Source organism: Empidonax traillii, unplaced genomic scaffold (genome assembly GCF_003031625.1).
Source record: "Empidonax traillii isolate 1590-97213 ecotype Southwest subspecies unplaced genomic scaffold, ASM303162v1 scaffold623:size392626, whole genome shotgun sequence".
Classification (NCBI taxonomy): Eukaryota; Metazoa; Chordata; class Aves; order Passeriformes; family Tyrannidae; genus Empidonax; species Empidonax traillii.
Window position 1 is genome coordinate 119667 of NW_020955816.1, and position 19883 is coordinate 139549.

The 19883-nt window shown below is 45.1% G+C and overlaps 1 protein-coding gene across 3 annotated transcripts in view; it reads right to left on the bottom strand.

The window, feature by feature from the left end:
• DHRS3 (dehydrogenase/reductase 3) overlaps positions 1-13606 on the bottom strand; it is a 25464-nt gene extending 11858 nt beyond the window's left edge. The window contains exons 1-2 of one of the 3 annotated variants that reach the window (XM_027898782.1): positions 13469-13606; positions 12714-13086 (exon numbers count right to left, since the gene is read on the bottom strand). In XM_027898782.1, the coding sequence (XP_027754583.1) occupies positions 12714-12908 (195 nt within the window). In that variant the 5' untranslated portion in view covers positions 12909-13086; positions 13469-13606. Of the gene's footprint in view, positions 1-12713; positions 13412-13468 lie in introns of those variants that run through there. The other 2 variants (XM_027898781.1, XM_027898780.1) reach the window with 2 other exon arrangements.
• Positions 13607-19883: the final 6277 nt, after the last annotated feature.

Consider the following 19883-nt stretch of genomic DNA (forward strand, 5'->3'; position numbering starts at 1 on the left):
ACAAACTGGGTGCCAATCGAAGCTGATTCTTCTCTAGAGTTTGCCTTTCCATTTCTGAGATGAATTTTGTAGCAGAGCAGCCCAACCTTGAAATGCTGGGTGGTTTTAACTTCCAGTAAACTGGCCACTGCATCCCCCTGCGACAGCACTGGGACCCCTAGGCCTGCACAGTTTATAAAAGCATGAATTATGCTGAATTACCAGTCTAAAGAATTGTCAGCTTGAATTCTGAAAACCTCCAGTTTTGCTCTCAGCCAAATCATGATGAGTAATTCACCAGCACTTCACTTACTTGGGGGAATATATAAAATTCCTCTATAAAAATAATAAACACAAAATGGTAAAAGTAGATGAATTATAAAATACGTAAATAATAGATTATAATAGATGCAATAAACAAATAAAATTAGAAAAATGAGGTGGACAAAATGGCACCTTTACTGAATTAGAAAAGCCACAGGGAGTGTTTACAAGCCACAGGGAGCCACAGGCAGGCAGACAACCCCAGCTCTTGCAGGAACATCCCAGAAAAGAAAGACCAGGGGAAGGGTTTAAATTTGTAAAACTGGGAGAAGCTTTGCAACAAAACAGCCATGGAAACCCAAGGGTGAAAAATGTTGCCAGTGCTGTCATTATAAAGTGCCCTCCAGAAAGGCCTAAAATACTCTCCAGATCATCCCTGTGCATAATAAGATGCAGCTCTTGACTGAAAAAAAATAATTTCTCCTGGGAGGCTACTGGAGAAGTATTGGAGTTAAAATAGCCTGCATTGAATTTGTGGATAAACTGAACACCAGCAACAGCTCCAGACAAGCTCCCCTTCCACGCCTTTCTTTGCCTCCAGAAAACCAGGATTGCTACCATTTTCCAACCGTAGAAAAGCTGTCAAAAGGTGCCTTTCTTGCAAGTATTTTATTCAGAGAAATAAAGGACACTGCTTGGAAGGAGGCTTTAATATTGAAATGCCTAACTGCTTGCCTATCTTTTTATGTGCTTTTCAAAATGTTATTTTTTTTTAATGGTGGCTGTTGCTATGCAACAGGGCAGAATTTCTAAAATCTATTCATCTGTTGTACAAATGGCAGTTTTCAGGACATATTTAACTCTCTCAGCCTATTAAGTCAAAGGAGGAGGATGGGAATCAGAGGACTGTAAACTCCCAGAGCACACACCCCCCTCCCCAGGGGTACTGCAAGGCTAAAAAGGGTCTTTCACTGATTACACCAATTTTTTCAATACATTGTTAAGATGAAGTAGCAGCCCTGCTTGTAAAAATGTGAAAAGCAGCACAGCTCTACTTAAATAAAACGATACCTAAATGTGGAAACAAAAGTTATGTTCCTTGCTTTTATCCAGAAATGATCAAAGCAGTTTTCTAACCAGATTCTGCTACAGAGGTATTTATTTAAACTAGAGGGGCTGGTCTGGCAGTCACAAATCCAGCTTTAGCATGTTCCTAAATTGCAGTTCCCTGGAAGTTGCCTATGCCAATGCAAAATGAAGTTAATTCACTTCAATATGAACATGAAAATCAAGTAAGCCATCGCAGAACATGCGACAAACTTGACTTACCAGTAAAATAAACTATATGAAGTAACCTGGCCAGTAACTGAGGTTTAGCTGAGGGGCAGACAGAGAATATTGAGGCACAGTAATTCCCAGTGATTTCAAAGTCAGTCACAAGCTCTTTGCCTGAAGGGTTCCCTCCCCACCAGCAGCCTGCAAATTACTTCTAGGAAGTGTGTGAAATTTAGCCCTAAAAAACAGGCCTATTTTTGGTTGACTCACATTCAGAGTAGAACAATCTTTGCTTCCACTGAAATACAAGTACACAAAGGGACAAACCCAACTGAGTAACTGGCCTGACTGACAGCAATCCCCCCGTGCAGCAGTGGGAGAGCTGGGATGGGTTGTCGGTGTTGAAATGGCACTTGGAAGCCTGAAACAAATAACCCCACTTGGCCCAACTCTGTGACTCAAATGCAAACTAGAAGTGGTTTGTTTAACTGTTTTTACTGGTTCCAGTGGCTGAAGAAGCCATTCTGACTTCATCCCAAATAAAGTGACTCTCTCTGAGAAGGACCTTTTTCCAGTCTATAACCAGCATTCTGATTATTTAGTTGCACCGTCAACGACAACAAGAAACACTGCTCTTGTCGTTTATTTTCAGTGGTTACGAATTTCCCATCTCCCCCTTTCCCCTTTAAGTCAATCAGGAAGAGAAACTCAAGCCCCTTGCTAGATCTAAGATGCTTTTCTGAATTTCTGGTTCTTGCACAGATGCTGCACTCAGATGACACAGTGACAGTGGTCAAAGCCATCAGCAAAGCTCTGGGAGAGCTGGAAACGAGTGTAAGGGTGTGAGGAGTTGCTGGCTGACCCTCTGCTGAACCCTGGGCTCTGAAGGAGATGCAGGGTGCCAGATCACTCACCCACACACGTGTGTGCACACACAGCCCCCTCCTTTCAGCAGGGAAGGTGTCACAGAACGGATCTGCCACAGTTGCACATCATCAGCCAGGGAAATAAACCCTGAAACCCTCCTTTGATGGGTAAAGGCTTTGCTTTTAAAGGGGCAAACCTCCTGCTTCCATAAGCACATGGAACATAAACAGAGCACGGACAGTGGTCTCCAAGGGGCCTGGATTAAAGTCCAATAACGAGGCACAGAAAGCACCATCAGCACGTCCCAACCTCAAACAACTCGGTGCAGTGAGGCAGGCAGGACTCCTGTGTTTCCCAACAGCCTTGGGAATGTTCTGACATCATTCCTGACAGCTCCCCGTGGCCAGAGCCAGCCCTGCTCTATTACCACTCTGGAAAAGAAGCACTTTGTACCAGCTGGATGTCTTTAATATTCCCCTTGGAAGCACAACCTCGGCTCCTGGAGGCTGAGTTTGTCCTCACTGGGAAGGTTTTTTAGGAGGTGGGGCACGAGGAGTCTGAGGTTGTAATCAACATCAGACCAAGGTGCTGAAAGTGGACGTCAGGATTTCCCATTCCCTCTCCAAGCCTCGCCCAGGGAATGTGCTGATTCCAGACAAGGTGTCTGTGTCAACAGAAAGGAGATTGAAATGGCAGATGGGAGACAAACACTAATTTAATCTTCACACCGAAAATATCTGATTGTCCACTGTTATTGCTGCTCCATTCTGTTTAAGGGCACGGAAAGGTGAACTGCTCAGTGTCTTTAGGACACCTTTCACTCCCACTAATTTTAGCCTGGTTTTTCTTGAGGTTTTTCTTGAGGTCCAGTGAAAAGATTGCCCAACAATTTCTGCTTTCAGGTAAGGTGGTGCAAGTTTGGTAGGTCCTCAGACACGAAGAAAATCTTGAAAATGTGACTTGGGTGTTAAAGGGCAAACAGAACAAAGAACCCAAATATAAATACTTAAAAGATCATGACTGTTTGAGTGGTGACTCCTGATTTCTTAAGGGAGGCCTGGCTATACAGGACAGAGTTGCTGCTCTGTGAAGCTTTTAAGAAACACTGAAATAAGATTTTCTACAGAGTCCAAAGTTTCACTTTCTGACACAGGCCAGCACTCACAGGAACTCTGAGAACAGTTCCAGCCCAGGGCTGACTGGCAAAGAGGACCTACCTAACACACAAGCAGTACCCGTGGATACACCTGGTGCACATTGATACCTGTGCTGCCCAAGAGAACGGAGGATGATTGAGAAATCAAGCCTGAACTCCATTTGCACCTATTTTAAGTGGCTGTTTCATTGAGATAAGGGACAAAATATATTAACCAGGTCACATCAAGTGCCACCCCAGCTCTCTAACCTAACCCACGGTTAAAACTTCAGACTGCAGGATGATCACAGCCCAGAGTCTTTGCAGGTATTGTTTTTATACCCCCTCAATATGTATAATTTTATGTTGTTCAAATGAACTGGAAGTAGAACTGCCACTGATTACACACCGAAACCCAGGATTACCTCATAGAGACATACCTGAAGCAAAACTGACTGAGCAGAGCTGCTCTTCTGCTTTCAAACACCATTTTATTGCCACAAGTGGAGAGCTGCCACATTTGCTCAGGCAGTGCAAGACAACAGGAATCCCTGTGTTAACCAAAACAAATAAGCTCTGCAGCACTGCTTTCAATAAATTGTAATTAAGAAGGTGGCAACATAAGGGTGGCTGTCCACACAATCTCGCTGTAATTATGCATCGTTTATGGCTAAGCTAATAGGATGAACAATTTCAATTAATTACAAACTCTGCCAAGGTACCCGTCTATTCCCACGTCTATTAATGAGAATCAATTTAATCCCCACTGGGACAAAGGTCAAACAACATGTATTTGACCCTTCTGTCCTGGCGTCAGCGTTATCAGCCCACGGATCTGGCAGTGCCTGAGTCTGACTCGTTCCACCCCTCAGCATGTTGTCATGATGCTTTGAAGAACAGAGTCTGGGCCCAGCTGAAAAGATCTCTCCAATAATTTCTGCTCTCTATTCCTGATAAGCACAGGTTTAAAAATGCCAGAGCTGGTTCTCTCTCTCTCTCGGTGGTCAGCTCTGAGCCTGCTGTTCCCTGTCTCGAGGAGTTTTCCTGCAGCAATCAAGTCAGATTTGTGTCTTCAGTTTGGGCCAGGAATCAAAGTCAAAAATGAACATTAAACACTAACTAACATTTGCTAGTGGATTTTAAAGCAAACTTGCAAAAGCAGTAATCATTAGCTGACATTTCCAAACTGTCCCAAAGGAGAGAGACAGTTTCTAGATCCTTGCCCAGTTTTATTGGAAGGAAATTGTGAAAACTGCTATCTTTGTTTCTTTTCCCCATAGTTCCTGTAGAATTAATTAACTGGCTACTTCTGTAGAATTCATCACCATCATCCTAGTTCTTTTCTTGGAAAAACTGACATACTACTTTCATCCCCTCCAGGTTACTGTCAGGCTGAGTTCCTGGTCTTGCCTCTGGCATTGTGATGTAAAATCAGTCAGTTCTTGATGTGCCAACTTTGTGTATGTTCTCTGTGAATGTTGCTGATCTCTCTGAGGAATGTAAATCAGAGTCTAAATTTTAAGCTCTCCCTTCATGTTCTTACTATCCACTGCACAGTATCACCTTATCAGGAGAGGTTAAAAAGCAGGGTTAAAAAACCCCACGAAACCTTTGTCTCCTTTAAAATGTTTTGGTCAGAATTCTTAGAACTGCAGGCAGAGCTTATGGTCACTCTTAAAGCAAATTGCTGTTCCAGGCTAATTAGACATGAGGTCAACACAGCATGTTTGATTCATTTTATAATGCAGTAAAAACTACCTACAGTGCTTCAGATGGAAACAGTTCTACAAATCTGAGACAACTTTTTCCTACCCTGTGCCAGAGCCATGACATAAATGCAGCAGAAATACAGAGCAGCACTTTTATAAGTCACTGCAGGTGATGAAACGATGCAGATAAAAGAGGGATGAATCACTTCAGATAATAACGTGAAACATCAGAGACCCAAAGCTTCCTGTCAGCCCTCAAGTTCAGGGAAGCAGCCTTTTTCCTTTCTTTGGTACAGAGAAGACTGAGAATCACAGAATCAGAGGCTGGGTGAGGGTCTGGACCTCTGGATGTCCCCTGGTCCAACCGCCCTGCTCAAGGTCGAACGCCCCATCTCCTGCTTTGACCAGGTCAGCCCTCACTTTGAATGTCACTGCCTCCTCCTCCAGCCTTCCAGAGGCTGTAAATAATACAGGCTCTATTCACTTTCAAGGCCACCATCCCCACGTTACCCATCACCTTTCATTTACCATCAGATCTTCCACTGCAGCTTTCACCTCCCAGCATTAATTTTTAAAACAACCTATCTGTTTTCTACCACACCAGAGCTCTTTACTATTGCTTTTCAAACCACACCTTAAAACTTCCACTGCTGGAATGCCTTCCCAAAACCTTTCCAGTGGCTCAAGGAGTGGTGCCGCAGTCCCTGCTTTACAATCACCACCAGTTCTGTGCCGGTGCTCAGTGTGGCCTTTTGGTTTTTATCTCCACTGTCACATTTCTTTATTTTATCCCTGCCAGCCCTGAGGCTGCATCATCTCTTGCTGTTGTCCTCACAGAGCACATTTAGCATCTTCCTGCTAAACAATTTCTGGTGCGTGAGTGGGTTTCTGAGGCACTGCAACAACATTAATATATAACCTCATCTTTAAAACTTCAAGATTTTATTTTTTTTTTTTTTTACAGCATTGGCACAGTCCTTGTGTTTTGTGGGAAGCCTCATTTAACTGCCTTGATGCCAGACCTTCAGCATTTTTAGAAGTGCTGGCTTTTGCTGTGCCAACACAGCACGGTCTCGCTGGGACAATATTTTCTCATGACATCACTGCATCTCGATGGGAGATGACAAGCCTGCAACCCTGCAAGCTCCACGTCTTGTTAACATTATTTATTCTCCTTACAACATCCCCAGTAACAAAAGACAGGTATATGTTCCAGATTATAAACTAAACCAGCTCCAGCCCCAGCGCTGCTTCACAGACACCAAAGATCTGAGAGCTGATAAATCCTGGCTGTGTTTGCCAGCCAGAGACACTTACTCAGCATGTTATTCCAACTGCTGGCCTTGGCACCAGCACACAGCACAGGCTTAGTGCCATCTCAGCCTGGGACTCCAAACAAGGGTTCTTCTGCCCATCCTTAAATTCAATCAACAAGGAAGGGAGCTGCCAAGAGGAAGCCATTAAATAAAGCTGCCGTCAGGATATAATCTTTGGAGAAATAAAGCCTTTCTGGAGACCATAAACCCACCCCATCAAAGCTGTGCTCTCAGAGCTTACCAAAAGTTTCAAATTAATGTATTATTCTGCATGACATGGAAAAACATTCACTCCCCAATTCTTCTCACGTACTTCTGGTTGCTGATAAGTTGTGACATGCTCTAATAGTTCCCCGTAAGATTAAGTGCTTAAATTTAAGTGAGATTAAAGCAACCATCATTTAACATGGGCCTGAAACTGCTGTGTTCCTATGGTGGTTTCTTTCCAACCACACACACACACACAACAGCAGAGATTAATCACCTGGTATTTGCACTGTGGGTAAATATTCTCATTATGCTAAAATATCTGCATCACAGAAAATGTGAACTTTCCTTTTAGATTACATTACTCTTTTTCACTTTCAGACACGTCAGATTGCCTTTTCCAAATGGTTAGTTATGTGCATTTCTAAATGCCTGCAGAGAAATCCATCAGACACATGGGCTGTACCTCATTCTGGGACCTCCACAGGGCAGGAAGAACATTCAGGATGGGGACAGATGTTCACTTGACAACCCAGTTGTCTTAGCACTGAAATCTAAATATATATATATATATATATATAAATTTTGCACTGAGCCTTTTAGAAACAATTATCCACCAGGCCACCTTAGGGTATTTTGTGCAGCACACTGGCAGCATCAGAACTGTTTTTTTTTACAAACCTAATTTGATGATTTCATTGTGTCAGGTCACAACACCCGTTAAAAACAAGCACATGGCGATTAATCAGATTCTGGGGGGAAAAATGGGTCCTTTCAGCTCTGAGGTAGTGTAGTTTTTAATCAGTTCTTTTCTTTTTTATCAGGACTAATCTCCTCTGGGGTGGCCAGAGCAGGTCTAGTCGTGTTCTGAGCTCGGAAGGAATGAACGTGTCAGAAATCAGTTCCTACTTGCAGAGCACAAACGTCTTGCTGGGGACCGGCCCGGCCACGGTGGATTTGAAGCCTGACAGGAGCAAGAAGGGCTTGCTGAGGTTGCTGCAGGTATCTCACGCTTTCTCATCCCTTCCCCACTCCTTTGTACCTGCCAGGGGACTCGTTTCAGGTCGGGAACGCTGCAGCCCATCCGGGGGGGGCTCCATGGCACACTCACCTTCCTGTGTGCCCCCAATTTCATGTCAGGTTTTTCTTTAGGCAGGAGTTGCTCTCCAGTACAGGTTATTAAGAGTCTTCTACAGGTGAGTATTTGAGAATGGCCAACATCTTAGAGGACGTTTTGGAATAAGAAGTTTTACTGAATCCATGTGAAATACTCATAGCTGTTGTGCTGCTCCTCAAAAAAGGTCACAGCTCTGGAAGAGCAGCAGTGTTGGTATTTTGCCCTCACTTCAGGAGACCAGGATGAATTTAATTTCCAGCTCTATTCACAATGCAGTTCATCTTTTATCATATAGCAGTGGTATGTGTTAGGAAGAAGTTTTTAGAAGGTATATTCTAATCCCTACAAACCAGGACAATCCTATACAGGCCATGCACTTAAGAGCTGGACTTGATGGGCCTTGTGGGTCCCTTCCAACTCAGATTATTCTGTGAAATAACATATCAATGTGATTCATAAAGACCAAAGTGAAAAATTCATAGACCTACAGATGCAGTTTGCGTGGGAGGAACGTGCCATTGTAAAACTCATCTCAAAACTTGCCAGATTTTCCATTACTGGGAACACAAGGCCAAATTCTAAGACCTGATACCATTTTTTACGTAACCTCTCCGCAATCCTTCTCAGTTTAAACACAATTAACAGCCTCAAATCTCACCCAGCTAAACCCCTCCAGTTACACAAGGCTCTCAGGCACCTGAGGTTTTCGGTTCTGGTGGAGCTGGTGAGACACTGAGGGGAAACTCCAGGTCTCAGGAGCAGGGTGGGCTTGCACAGCTCTCATCCCTTCCTTGGTGCTCCTTCCTCCACCAACTTCTTACCACCCCAGTTGCCACTGAACTGAAAGAGGACAGCACACCCAAATGAAAAAAGGAACCTTCCAAAATGCAGACATGAAGTCTGCCTTTGACAAATGTTGTGAAAATAACGATGGAAAGAGCAGTTGAGATTTCAGGGCTGTTGGTTATTTCTGTAGCCTAAACAAATTCAGGAGGGATGTAAGGAAAATAAAACCAAGACAACAACAACAACAATCTCTGATCAGTGTTCAAAGCAGAAGCTTTCAAGTAGTGCCTAACAAAAGAGCAAGGCATACAAAAAACACATCAATCAAAACTTCAGCACTGGAGACCATCAAAACCAGGGCTGACAACTCGCTGGCAAAGGCACTGTAATGAAAATGCTGTATGAAAAGCAAATGGCTGTGAGGAAACCAGGAGCAGTTTCCCACTGCACCCACCAGTGAATGAACCCATTCAGCCCCCACACCCCCTTGACTGCTCACATCTGCAGAGGGCTGTTCTCCAACACAAGAAACACTGTTCAAAGGGGCCAGTCTTCCCAAAATTAACTGGATTATACAGTACAGCCTTTGCAAAACACCATTAGGCCTTGGAAGTGGATTTTTATTTCATAGGCATTAAATCATAAACTCATAAAAATCTCTCCTTCTCCTGTTTCATTAACAGACATTCTCTGCCATTTTGGCTCACCACAGAGTTATCGACAGCTACGGGCCTCGACAGAGCTACCAGTGTGTGAGGCTGAGGCAGGGGTGATGCTCTGCTCCCAAACACTTGTAGGGTACAGGCAAAATTCTCAAGAGTTCAGGCCAACAACAGCGAGGATTATGAATTTTGCAAGCAACCAAGAAGGAACTGGAAAGCCGAGAAAGCTCATTTGTCCAGCAGTTCGGCCACAGCAAAGTAGCTCCTCAGCCGGCACTTACGAATCTGGACACATCTCTGGGAAGTTGAATTACAACACTTGAGCATTTCCGGAGAAAAGTCAGCGCTGTTCATCCCTCATAATAACACTAACATGTCCTGCATCATCTGCAAGCACTCCAGCTCTGCATGCAGCTCATTTACATGCTCTGGGCGTTTTCCAGAAGTGCTCCAGGAAGCGCTTCAATACACAAGGCCTCCCATGACCAAGTAGTCCTTGACAGCTACTTGAAATTACAAATGGAGCACGGATCCTCTGACATCTCACGATACACCTGAGCAGGGATGGGTCTAATGATTAAAGTGTCTCGTTGCCTACAAATCGCTGGCAGTCGTAACTGAAAATAAGCAGGAAATGGTGAAGTTGCAAATACGACCGGCACGGCTTTGTGCCCTTCTTGGCCATCTCATCAGAGAGGCCAATGAACAACCACTGGAAAAGAAACATCACCCAAGAAGAAAATGTCTCCTAGACATTTATCTGTCCGAGTCACAATGGCAGAGCAATGGACATAAAAAAATGGGAGAATGGGAATCTGGATGGATTTTAAATGATCATCCCCAAGAGAATTCCATTCTCTCAACTGCGAATTTCAGTCTCCATGCTCGTGGATCGAGCAGAAGCCACTGTATTTCCACTTGCATAAACCCTTCTGGGATTCATTCCTTGCCATCTTCGTAGCTCTAAATGCAAGACCAAATTTTACAGTCAAAGAGCCGCAGATGTGACCGTTCGTAACCTTGGGGAGACGCGACGTTTGCCACCTCGCGTGGAAACGGCTCAGGCACAGTTAACAAAACCAGCCTCTGAAACAGAGTGCCAGGCGAAATCCCATCCAGTCTAATCACCAGAGGAAATTTCATATGCTCACAGTCCCAACTAACCTATCTTTGTGGAGATTCTAATCTCAAAAATATGGTTATATATCGCCGCCTACCTCCAAAAGGCCGCCACTATGTCTGTGTGCGCAGGCGCCGGGGGGGACCTGGACAGGACACGCTGCACACCCACTGCTGGAACCTGAACCTGCCTGTTCCTGCTGCCATTCACCTCCTTGGGACACTGGGCCGGGCCCTGGAATTTCACGCCTTTGGTGGATGTCTTTTTCTAAACTCGGAATATTGTAGCTGCACCGCCCCGTCATCGGAGTCCGTTGTTAATTATTAATTGTGATCAATAGTTCAAGCTTTGCATGTAATTGTAAAACAGTTAATGGGGTAAAAAGAGAAGAGAAAACCAGAACAGTCAATTTTCACAAGCCTTAGCAAAAGCTGCCTTGGTAGCCACTTCAGGTCTTTTTCATGTCTTTTTGGTTGTCTGAGGCAAAGCGTAAGGTCGAAGAGCGGTGCCAAGCAGAGGTTTTGCTCAGTCCATGGAGGCTGCACCAAACCCACAAAGTCAGGGTTGGGTACAGAAGGTGGGAAAGCAATGAAATCTCAGAGCAATGGGAATGGAAACTACCACATGTAGGTAAAATTGGCATTAGAAGTGTTAAGGAGAATACGTCGAGTTTGGTGTTTCTACCAAAGGCTGACGGGCAGTGGCACTGCCAGGGGATCAGAACTTGCTGAGTTCCATATTGGCTCACTGCATGGCCATGATGTAACTGAAAGCACAATCAAACTCAAACTGAGTCAATACAAAAACTTAAAATCCCCTTGATGACAGACATGAAAACATCCCAAAAGGCAACCCCCCCCCCCCTCCAAAGTTCTAACCAATAATGAGCAAACAGAGCATTTCACAACATTATGCGAGACCAGTACAAAGGTTCCCAAACATTACTGTCATTTATTCTTTCCTTCTAAGATGCGTGGAGATTTTATAGATAAAATATAAGATGAACTATAGTCTGTGCCTGTTTACAGTGATTTCATCCCAGCTCTCTCTCTCAAACAGCCCCCTCTCCTTTTGGCCCCTGTCCCCTGGTTCCTCAGGGCCAACAGCCATTGTTCAGCTCCCAGCTCGACTGCAGCAAAGCAGCTCTTGAAAGAGCTGTAGAAATGGTGGCACTTTAATGCCAGAGCTCAGCATAGCAACCAGCCGCCCTAAATAAATAAATAATGAGGCGTGGTATTCCAACAGATAATATAAATACACTTTCAGCAAATTGCTTGGGTCCAAAGGTCAGTCAACTTGTTTGCTCTGACTCCCAGAATGTGTAAATCTCAACATGATGTTTAAACACAAACATAGACAAACATCAAAGTTCAATGCTGACATATTTTACACCTCGGAGCTGAATGCCAGAATAGCTCTGTACCACACAGGGAAAACTGTAATGCATGTGTAAGGAAGTGACAAAACATTATCCCAAACTAAATGCAAATTTTTTTCTTTAAATATCCTCCCATTCTGTATTTTTCCTCTTCTCTATCCTCTATTTACTCTCATTCATCCTCTCACACAGAGAAGTATTTGTGCAGCTGTCTAATTTCACCATTCCTCCCCTTTATTACCCATCAAGGGGGAGATGAAACTTTCCATCCCAAGCCTCATTTCGGGGCTGTGCGTTTCTGTATCCCTGGCTGAGTCACACGCACATACCTGTACTTGGGAAAACACAACATTTCAAGGTAAACCACCAGTTCCTGAGCTGGAGAATGCACACAGCAGCTACACCGGCATTTCTGGGCTGCTGTGCAGACACACCAGTCTCAGCCTCTCTCCCTCTCTCCTAAAGGAAACGTGCAAACAACCTCGCAGCTCCCGCTCGAGCTGTGCTTTCCTTCCTTGCTGGGTTCTCATTCATCTTCCCTTTGGGCAGCTCTGGGCTGCCCCAACACCAAAATACAAGGGGCTTCAGGAAGCACAAGAAATTAATTCCGTCCACGCAAACCCATCGGGGTGGCGGGGAACTGTTGTCCCCGCTCTCCCAGAGCCGTCACGTTTTCTTGGGTGAGACGGGGAAAGGCAGGATGGGGGGAAGGAGGAGCGGGCAACTTCTGAAATGCACCCCAGTGTGGTGGCTCAGCACGCCGGGGCTCTGCAGAACGAGAGCCCCTTCTCCATCAGCTTTTCCAGGCGATCCCGTCAATCCCACCTGGCGGGGAGGGGACTCCCCGGCAGAGCAGCAGGTGGGCGCTCCCCCCTCCCCTCCGTGGCGATGCTCTCACCTTCCTGGCTCCTCTCCTGGCGAACTCCCGGGCCAGGTGGCGACCGATGCCGCGGCCCCCGCCGGTGACCAGCACGTTCTCCTGGGACAGGTCCCGCAGCTTGGGCGGCAGCACCAGGCACAGGGCAGCTTTCACCACCAGATACACCATCTGCACCGGGAAGAGCAGCAGGGCGCCCAGCCACTTCCACATCATCGTCCTCTTCTCCCGGGCAAAAATTCTCTTCCAAACCTCCACGAAACCAAGTTGGCACAGAAAGAAAAGCGATGCCCTTCGTGCACCCCCAGGTGGGTGACAAGTCTTCAACCCCCCCTCCCCCCTTCCAAAACTTGGGGGCAAGAGGTTCTTGGGCTGCAAAAATCCTTCTCTCCCCCCTAAAAAAAAATAAAATTAAAAAAAAATGGGGGTAGGAGTAAAGTAGTGCAGAAGACCAAGTCACTCCCCTGTTTCTTGGTCGGTGTCCTCTGGGATTGTCACATGCAGGTAAAACGGTTTCCTTGCGTTTTAACTGGAAGGCTTTTTTAATAATTAAAAGAGAAAGAGAAAAAAAAAAGAGTAAAATTAAAAGAAACCACACATCCCTCCGCTGCAAAGAGCCACATAAAAATCCAATATCCAAATGGAAGGTTTTTATATTTGGAAAAATAAAATAAAGCAGCCTATGTCTCCAAATTTCAGCCTGCAGTGCCTTCCAGGCAGCTCATTTCTATTCTTAGACTCAGGAAATTGCTTAAATAAGACAGAATTGCCAGGACCTTCTTTTTAAGAAAGGCTCTATTCAGGGTGAGGTTTTTGTTTTTGTTTTTATATCTATAAATATCTATAGACGTTCTGTCCTGAGCCGGTTGCAAAGGTTGAGCTGATCTCCGCCTCTCTCTGCCCCCTCTCCCGGTTGTTCTTTTTTTTTTTTTTTTTTTTTTTTTTTTTTTTCACTTGGAGCGCCTGGATCACAGAGCAGGAATTACGCCGTGCACTGCACTAGTTCAGCTCCGGCTCTTACTCATTTCTCCCCATTGCTCTGTCTGCCGATCACGGCCGCGGCGCTGGGGAGGTTTTTATACCCCATTAAGCCTGATTGACAGTCAAAGTGTCGGGGAGATTTCACTACTGTTCCTGGGAGTGGCCGCTGCTCTGCCCTCCCCCGCGCCGGCTGCGCCCGCCGCGGCCCCGAGCGCGGCTCGGATGGGCGAGCTCGGACCGACCGGGGGCGACCTGCGGGCACCGGGGGGGGGGGGGGGGGGGGGGGGGGGGGGGGGGGGGGGGGGGGGGGGGGGGGGGGGGGGCTCGGGCCCCGCTGGGGGCACGGCGGGGCTCATTGCCACGCTGGGCTCATTGCCACGCTGGGCCATCTGCAGGCCACGCTGGGCTCATGCCATGCTGGGGCTTGCCGAGTGCGCTCAGGGCTCTGTTTGTCCCGCTGCATTGCCACGCTGGGCTCGTGGGCACACTGGGCTTGCTACGTGCCACGCTGGGCTCATGCCGTGCTGGGCTGGCTGCGTGTCCTGTTGGGCTCACTGCACATCGTGCTGGGCTCACTGCGTGCCCTGCTGGGCTCCCTCCAGGCTGCCCTGGGCTCTCTCCGTGCCACTCTGAGCTGGTGCCACCTCGGGCTGGCTGCTGGAACCAAAGTGCTGGAACCACAGCCGGGCAGCCCCTGCCTCCTCCCTCACCCAGAAAGAAGGTGCTATGGTCTGACCTGAGCCCAGGGAAAAGTAGGTCCAGGAACAGTCGGGGTTTAGGCTGAGTTCGCAGGAACCATCTCTGCACCATGGAGCTCTGGCAGAGAGCTGCTTGCCTAAGATAAGCTGGCATGGAGGGAAAGGCTACTTTCAGCTCTAGATTGGCAGGCTGAGCCCAGCCTAGGCTGATAGTCACCATCCAGTACCACTGGACCAGCGTTTTCATGGCCAACATGACACCTCATGGATTTTCCACGCTGGAAGATGTTTGCATTGCTGAAAGCTGGCGGTTTAGTAGTTGGCAGTGAAAATGGCAGAGTCCAAATGACAGAGGGACACTCACTTCTCACAACAAAGAGTGTTCTCTCTGCCTTTCCAAGACCTTTTTTTGTCCAGTGATGAGGACACAGTTGCAACACCAGAAGGTCTCCACAGCTCTTTATAACAGGAGAAAAGGCAGAGTGTGTTGCAGCTGGGCCCCCCAGCCTGGCTGTTTGCACTGTCAAGCATTAGGTAGGTAAATTAAGTTTTCAGCTGTACAGATTAAGCTTTTCTGAGGGGGCTCCAGCTGCACATTTCACCTGAGAGCTGCTCATGCCCAGTCAGGAAGCTGTGGCAGCAATCAGAAATAAAATAACCTAAAATGCAAAGCTTTGGGGATGTCGAAAGTTCTCAAGGATGTCAAACCTCACAATGCTGTCTTCAGAGCTGAGCTGGAAGGGACTTCGGGTTTATATCTGCATATATCATTAGGAATGTGCCAAAATGAATCCAGTCCCGCACGTTCACTCAGCTCTGGATCCAGATGCACTATCCTGGGAAGCCATCTAGTGGTACACATTGGAATTGAGAAAAAAAATGGACAAATTTAAAGAGTTTCTCCAACCTTTATGTCTGTAGTTCTAAAAAACCACCTCAGTGGGAGTGTGAGTCTAAGCGTCTATACAAGTTATGTTACACAACCAATAGAGGGGAGTTTGGAAGCTTAATCCCTTTGAAAATAAATTCAGTTTTATGCTTTGGAATGAAGTAGGTACTTTTGGGAACAGGCATTGTTCAAAGTGGCCGTGTGGGAACAGAACATTCAGGGGTTGGTTGTTTGCAGAAAGAGGAGCAGCCGAGTTTCTGGTACCCCCCCCTGTTCAACAGCTTTACCACACAAAGGTTTTTTAACACAAAATATGAATAATATCTGAATCCTTGAATTTCAACTCCGTTAAGTTACACGAACATTTTAAGGAAAAAAAAACCCAAGGAAATAAAATTGACAGAGAGAGAGACTTGCAGAGTTCTTACCTTTAACTGCCAGGTTACCTGCTATGAAATAATCCATATGACTGTCACTGCATCACGACAGAGTGTCAGGAGAGAGGCTTTTGGAGCAAGAAGATGAAGCTTTCTAACTGGAAACTCCGAGTCTGTCCATACTGTCTGAATCAGTGAGTATTCCCTGACTGAGCTGCCTCTGAAATAACCAGAGCTCAGAGAGTTTCCGTGGCCCTTGGCAGCATTTAGCACCTCGGTGTGTTTTTACAGTAATACCTTCAGAAATGGAGCTTAGGGAGGCACCTGGCATTACAGTTTTCCTCTCAGTCCAAAAACTCCGAAGGGGAGAGAGAAATTACCCAGAGAGCCCAGTGTCTGGTTTAAACAGGAATGACTCAGTGTCTGGACTGGGAACAAATATAACAACTTTTCTGGTGCGGAAATAAGGAGCAGTGTTGAAAATGAAAGGATATGAACTCCATCAAAGTACATTTGATTTTTGGATTCCCGAGTTCAGTCTCTTTTGTGCATAAAGAGACCACAGACACGTTTAAAGTAGAAAACTCAGCAGTATTACACAGTTAACCTGTTTGGATTTAAAAGAAAATTCATTATTAATGTAAAACATTTGCAGTTCCTTTGAAGCCAGTGGGAACGGAATAATCTCGTGAATATTGATTTCATGTATCTGTTTCCAGCTCGACTAATAATAATCCAAATATGTGTTGGAAGTGGTTTTTTTATTATTCGTTATGACTTTGACCTATGTACAAAGTTGCTACCAAATTTGGAGTGGGAGTAAAAAGATACTGGACTGTTTAAATTTCTGGGTTTGTACTTGTACAGCTTTTGGACTGTAGTTAGTGTAGATTTACTCATACTCTCAATGAGAGTCATAGAATCTGACTTTTTCTGACTTGCCCTGTCTTGAAGGAAAAAACAGCAATGAAAAAACAACATTTACCTGGAAAACAAGTTGATACACTCTCTACACACACCTTCATGTTGCACCTCTATTTATTGGCAGAACTCTGACTTTGTTCCCAGAGCCTTTGCAGCCAAGTTCCTGCCAGCCTGGGGAGGCTGTTGGTGCAAACAAAATTGCTAAACTGCAAGAATTTTTGAAGGGAAAAACAGCTGGAAATCAAAACCATGCTCGAGGCATGTCTGAAAGCCATTTGGGCTAACAATTCTGTGTTTTCAACTTAAAAAAAAAAAAAAAACAACAAAACCACCCAAATATATACAGTTCATTGGTACAGGGTGTGAAAACCTGGAAGCACAGAGGAGCAGCTACACAATGGAAAGTCTATGTGATGATGGTGTCAAGTAACAGCAGTTTTTACATCAGTGCAGGGTTCTTGATCATGGACAATCTATCATGATCCCAGAATAAAACTGAACCTCCTTTAAAAAAAAAAGGAAAACCTTTTGCCAGGCTGATCTGTTTTTTGTTAGGTGAAGTCCTGCTGTCAGATTTGGATAAATTGAGAGCTACATTTTTGTGCTTCTTGATTTCGTTCCTCCCTCGAGTTCACATTTTCCATTTGAAACGGGTCCCAGTGGTTCTGTGATTCCACACTGGCCTTCTATGTGCTCTTAAGGGTCTGATACTGTTGCCTTGTAAGTGGAGTTTTGCCACGGACTAAGCTCAAAGGCCCCAGGTTTCTGGTTAACTTCCAGCCCTGACAACAAAGACTCTACGTTCAGTCTTGTGTGAAAAGCTGCATTTGGATGTTTTACTCCTTTCCCAGGGTCTCACCACAAGCAGTGTCGTGACCAAAGATGACTGAGTAATTCTAAATTCCAGATGACATCCCTTTTTGAGATTCAGGGATGCAACATCACAGATGTGGTACCTGTTTCACTTGCTGGGTTGTTTTAGTACGTGTTAGAGTTTGCCATTTGTACTAAGAGCCCTTCTTTTTCCTCACCTATCTCTAATTAGAAGCCAAATCTGTCTCTATCTGTTAGGCTGCTGCTTTGTATTGGAAGAGAGAACAGTGAAAAAATGCCACAGGAATGGAGTGACTGCATTTGTTAAACTGATGGACTCATCTTACCTTCTCTTCAGTGCATTTACCTCACTTTTATACCAGTCAATATTTACCCATCCCCTCTGACTAATTCCTCAGTCCTGGCAAAACTTCTAAGACACACAAGGAACTGGGAAGGCAGAAGAATTATGTCCTGAAAATCCTGAAATCCTCCTAAACCAACGTGACATGGATTTTGACAAAAACTGAACAGCAGGCTAATGCCTGTAACAAGTTTGCACTGGAAACTTTCAAATGAGCTTAGGAAAGAAATCTCAGGATAAAATGTTCCCTGAATTCTTTCTAACAATGTCTTTTTAAAACAATTCCTTACAGGCTCACTAGTAGGTACCAAAGTGAACTAATTCAGGGGCTGTGACTGTCCTAAGATCCTTCAAAGTTGACAGTTCTACAAAGGGAGCCAAAAAGAGGAGCAATGTTAGGAAGAGAATTCTGCTGTCAAAGGCAAACATTTTTGGCTGAGAGGGATCAGGTGTATGAATTGATGTGGGGAAATAAGATTGCTTTAAATTCAATAAACCCCAACCTAAATATTCCTTCTCGGAATAAATAAGTAGCCTTAATTTTTGCTTTAATTTATGGCGAGGGTTTTTTGTTTGTTTTTTCTTTGTTTTGGTTTGAGGTTTTTTTGAAATCGTTCCAGTTGATGTACCCTCAAAGCTGTGGATGGAGTGGGAAGTTGGGAGGGGCTCAGTGAAGTGTCTTGCACCTCACAGCGATGGAAGAGATCAATTGTTCCCCAGCTTAATCGACTGACTCGAGTCAGTATTTCAAAGGTGACTGTTGTGATTACAAGGTCCAGGCCTGCTGAGTCAAGCTGAGAGTTCCACGTTATAACTTACAAGGATTTCGTGGTCTTCCTACCTTAACACCTCTTCTCTCTCTCTCTCTTTTAATTTTAAACCCCTTAATTCCATCAGCTGTAGTTGCTGACCACTGAAGTTAAGGATCACACCTATTTTCTTAAGAATCCAGTCTTGTCACTCTTTATCATCTGGTACTTTATCTCTTATGACTCATCTTGTTTACTCATTCCACACAGCTAAATATTATTTTACCCCACTGACTAGATCACCTTGAAGTTTCTCACTCTTTCCTTTAATGCGTATTTTGCATAAATGGGATTTTTCTAAGCAGATATATTTTTTCCTGCTTTTTTAAAGTGTGTAAGAAAAGCTAGAAAGGACTCACCTTTGTTTAGTCAAGATCCCTGGTTGGCCAAATGAAGAATAAAATGGAGTATTTCTCTTCTATGACCACGATTACAAGCTTTTATAAGGGCTTTAAAATGCAGTGTCTGGGAGATTAGTGGGGATAACGGAATATTTCAGAGTGTTCAGGGGATAACCATTTCAATGGTCCAACCATTTGGATCCAGTGTGGTCTAATCACCCCTGAATTACAACACTGGATAAAGTAGAGTTGTCTTGGAAAAATTACCAAAATGTGGAGCTGTAAAGCCATCCAAATCCTGTCTGGAGAAGGAATTAGCACAGAGGGTTAGGGCCAAAGTTCTCCAAGCCGAGGGGGCTTTTCCTCTGCTATCACTGGCTCATTGGTGAACCCAAAGAACCTTCCTGCCAAATAACTGACAGCTCTCTGTGGATCTCCACAAGCAAAATTCCTTGGACTTTTACAGCTTGTAAGTGGCTGAGTCCCAGATGGGCTTCGGAATGTCTGTTCTAACTCTTGTGGCCAGCTGTCTGCGCTGGCAGGAGAGCAGGGGAGAAGGATCAGCACTGAACCAGCCTTCAGACCCGTTCCAAGAGTGGAACCACTACAATTCCTGGACATGGAGACTGGAGCCCAGCTCAGCCACTTTTCCCCAGGCTCTGGAGTTGGGGTGTTATCATTCCACTCACTTGTAAAAACCCACAGAGAGCTATTCATAAAGCGGAAGGCAATTAGAGCAGATTAAAAATAAAGTCCATCTGCAACCTTGGAATATACAAAGGAATGACACTTCCTGGAAGTGATTCTCCTCCATGTGAACTTTGACCATGCCAAGTGCAGTTGTCATTGGCATTGGCCGGATGTTTGTGAGCACGTGGAGCCTCATCTGGAGGAGGAGGAGGGTGGAGGGAACTTGGAATGTAAATTGGAATCAGTCTGGAGGATATAAATATAGACAGGGCCAGATCAGTGCCTAATAAATTATTCCTACCGAA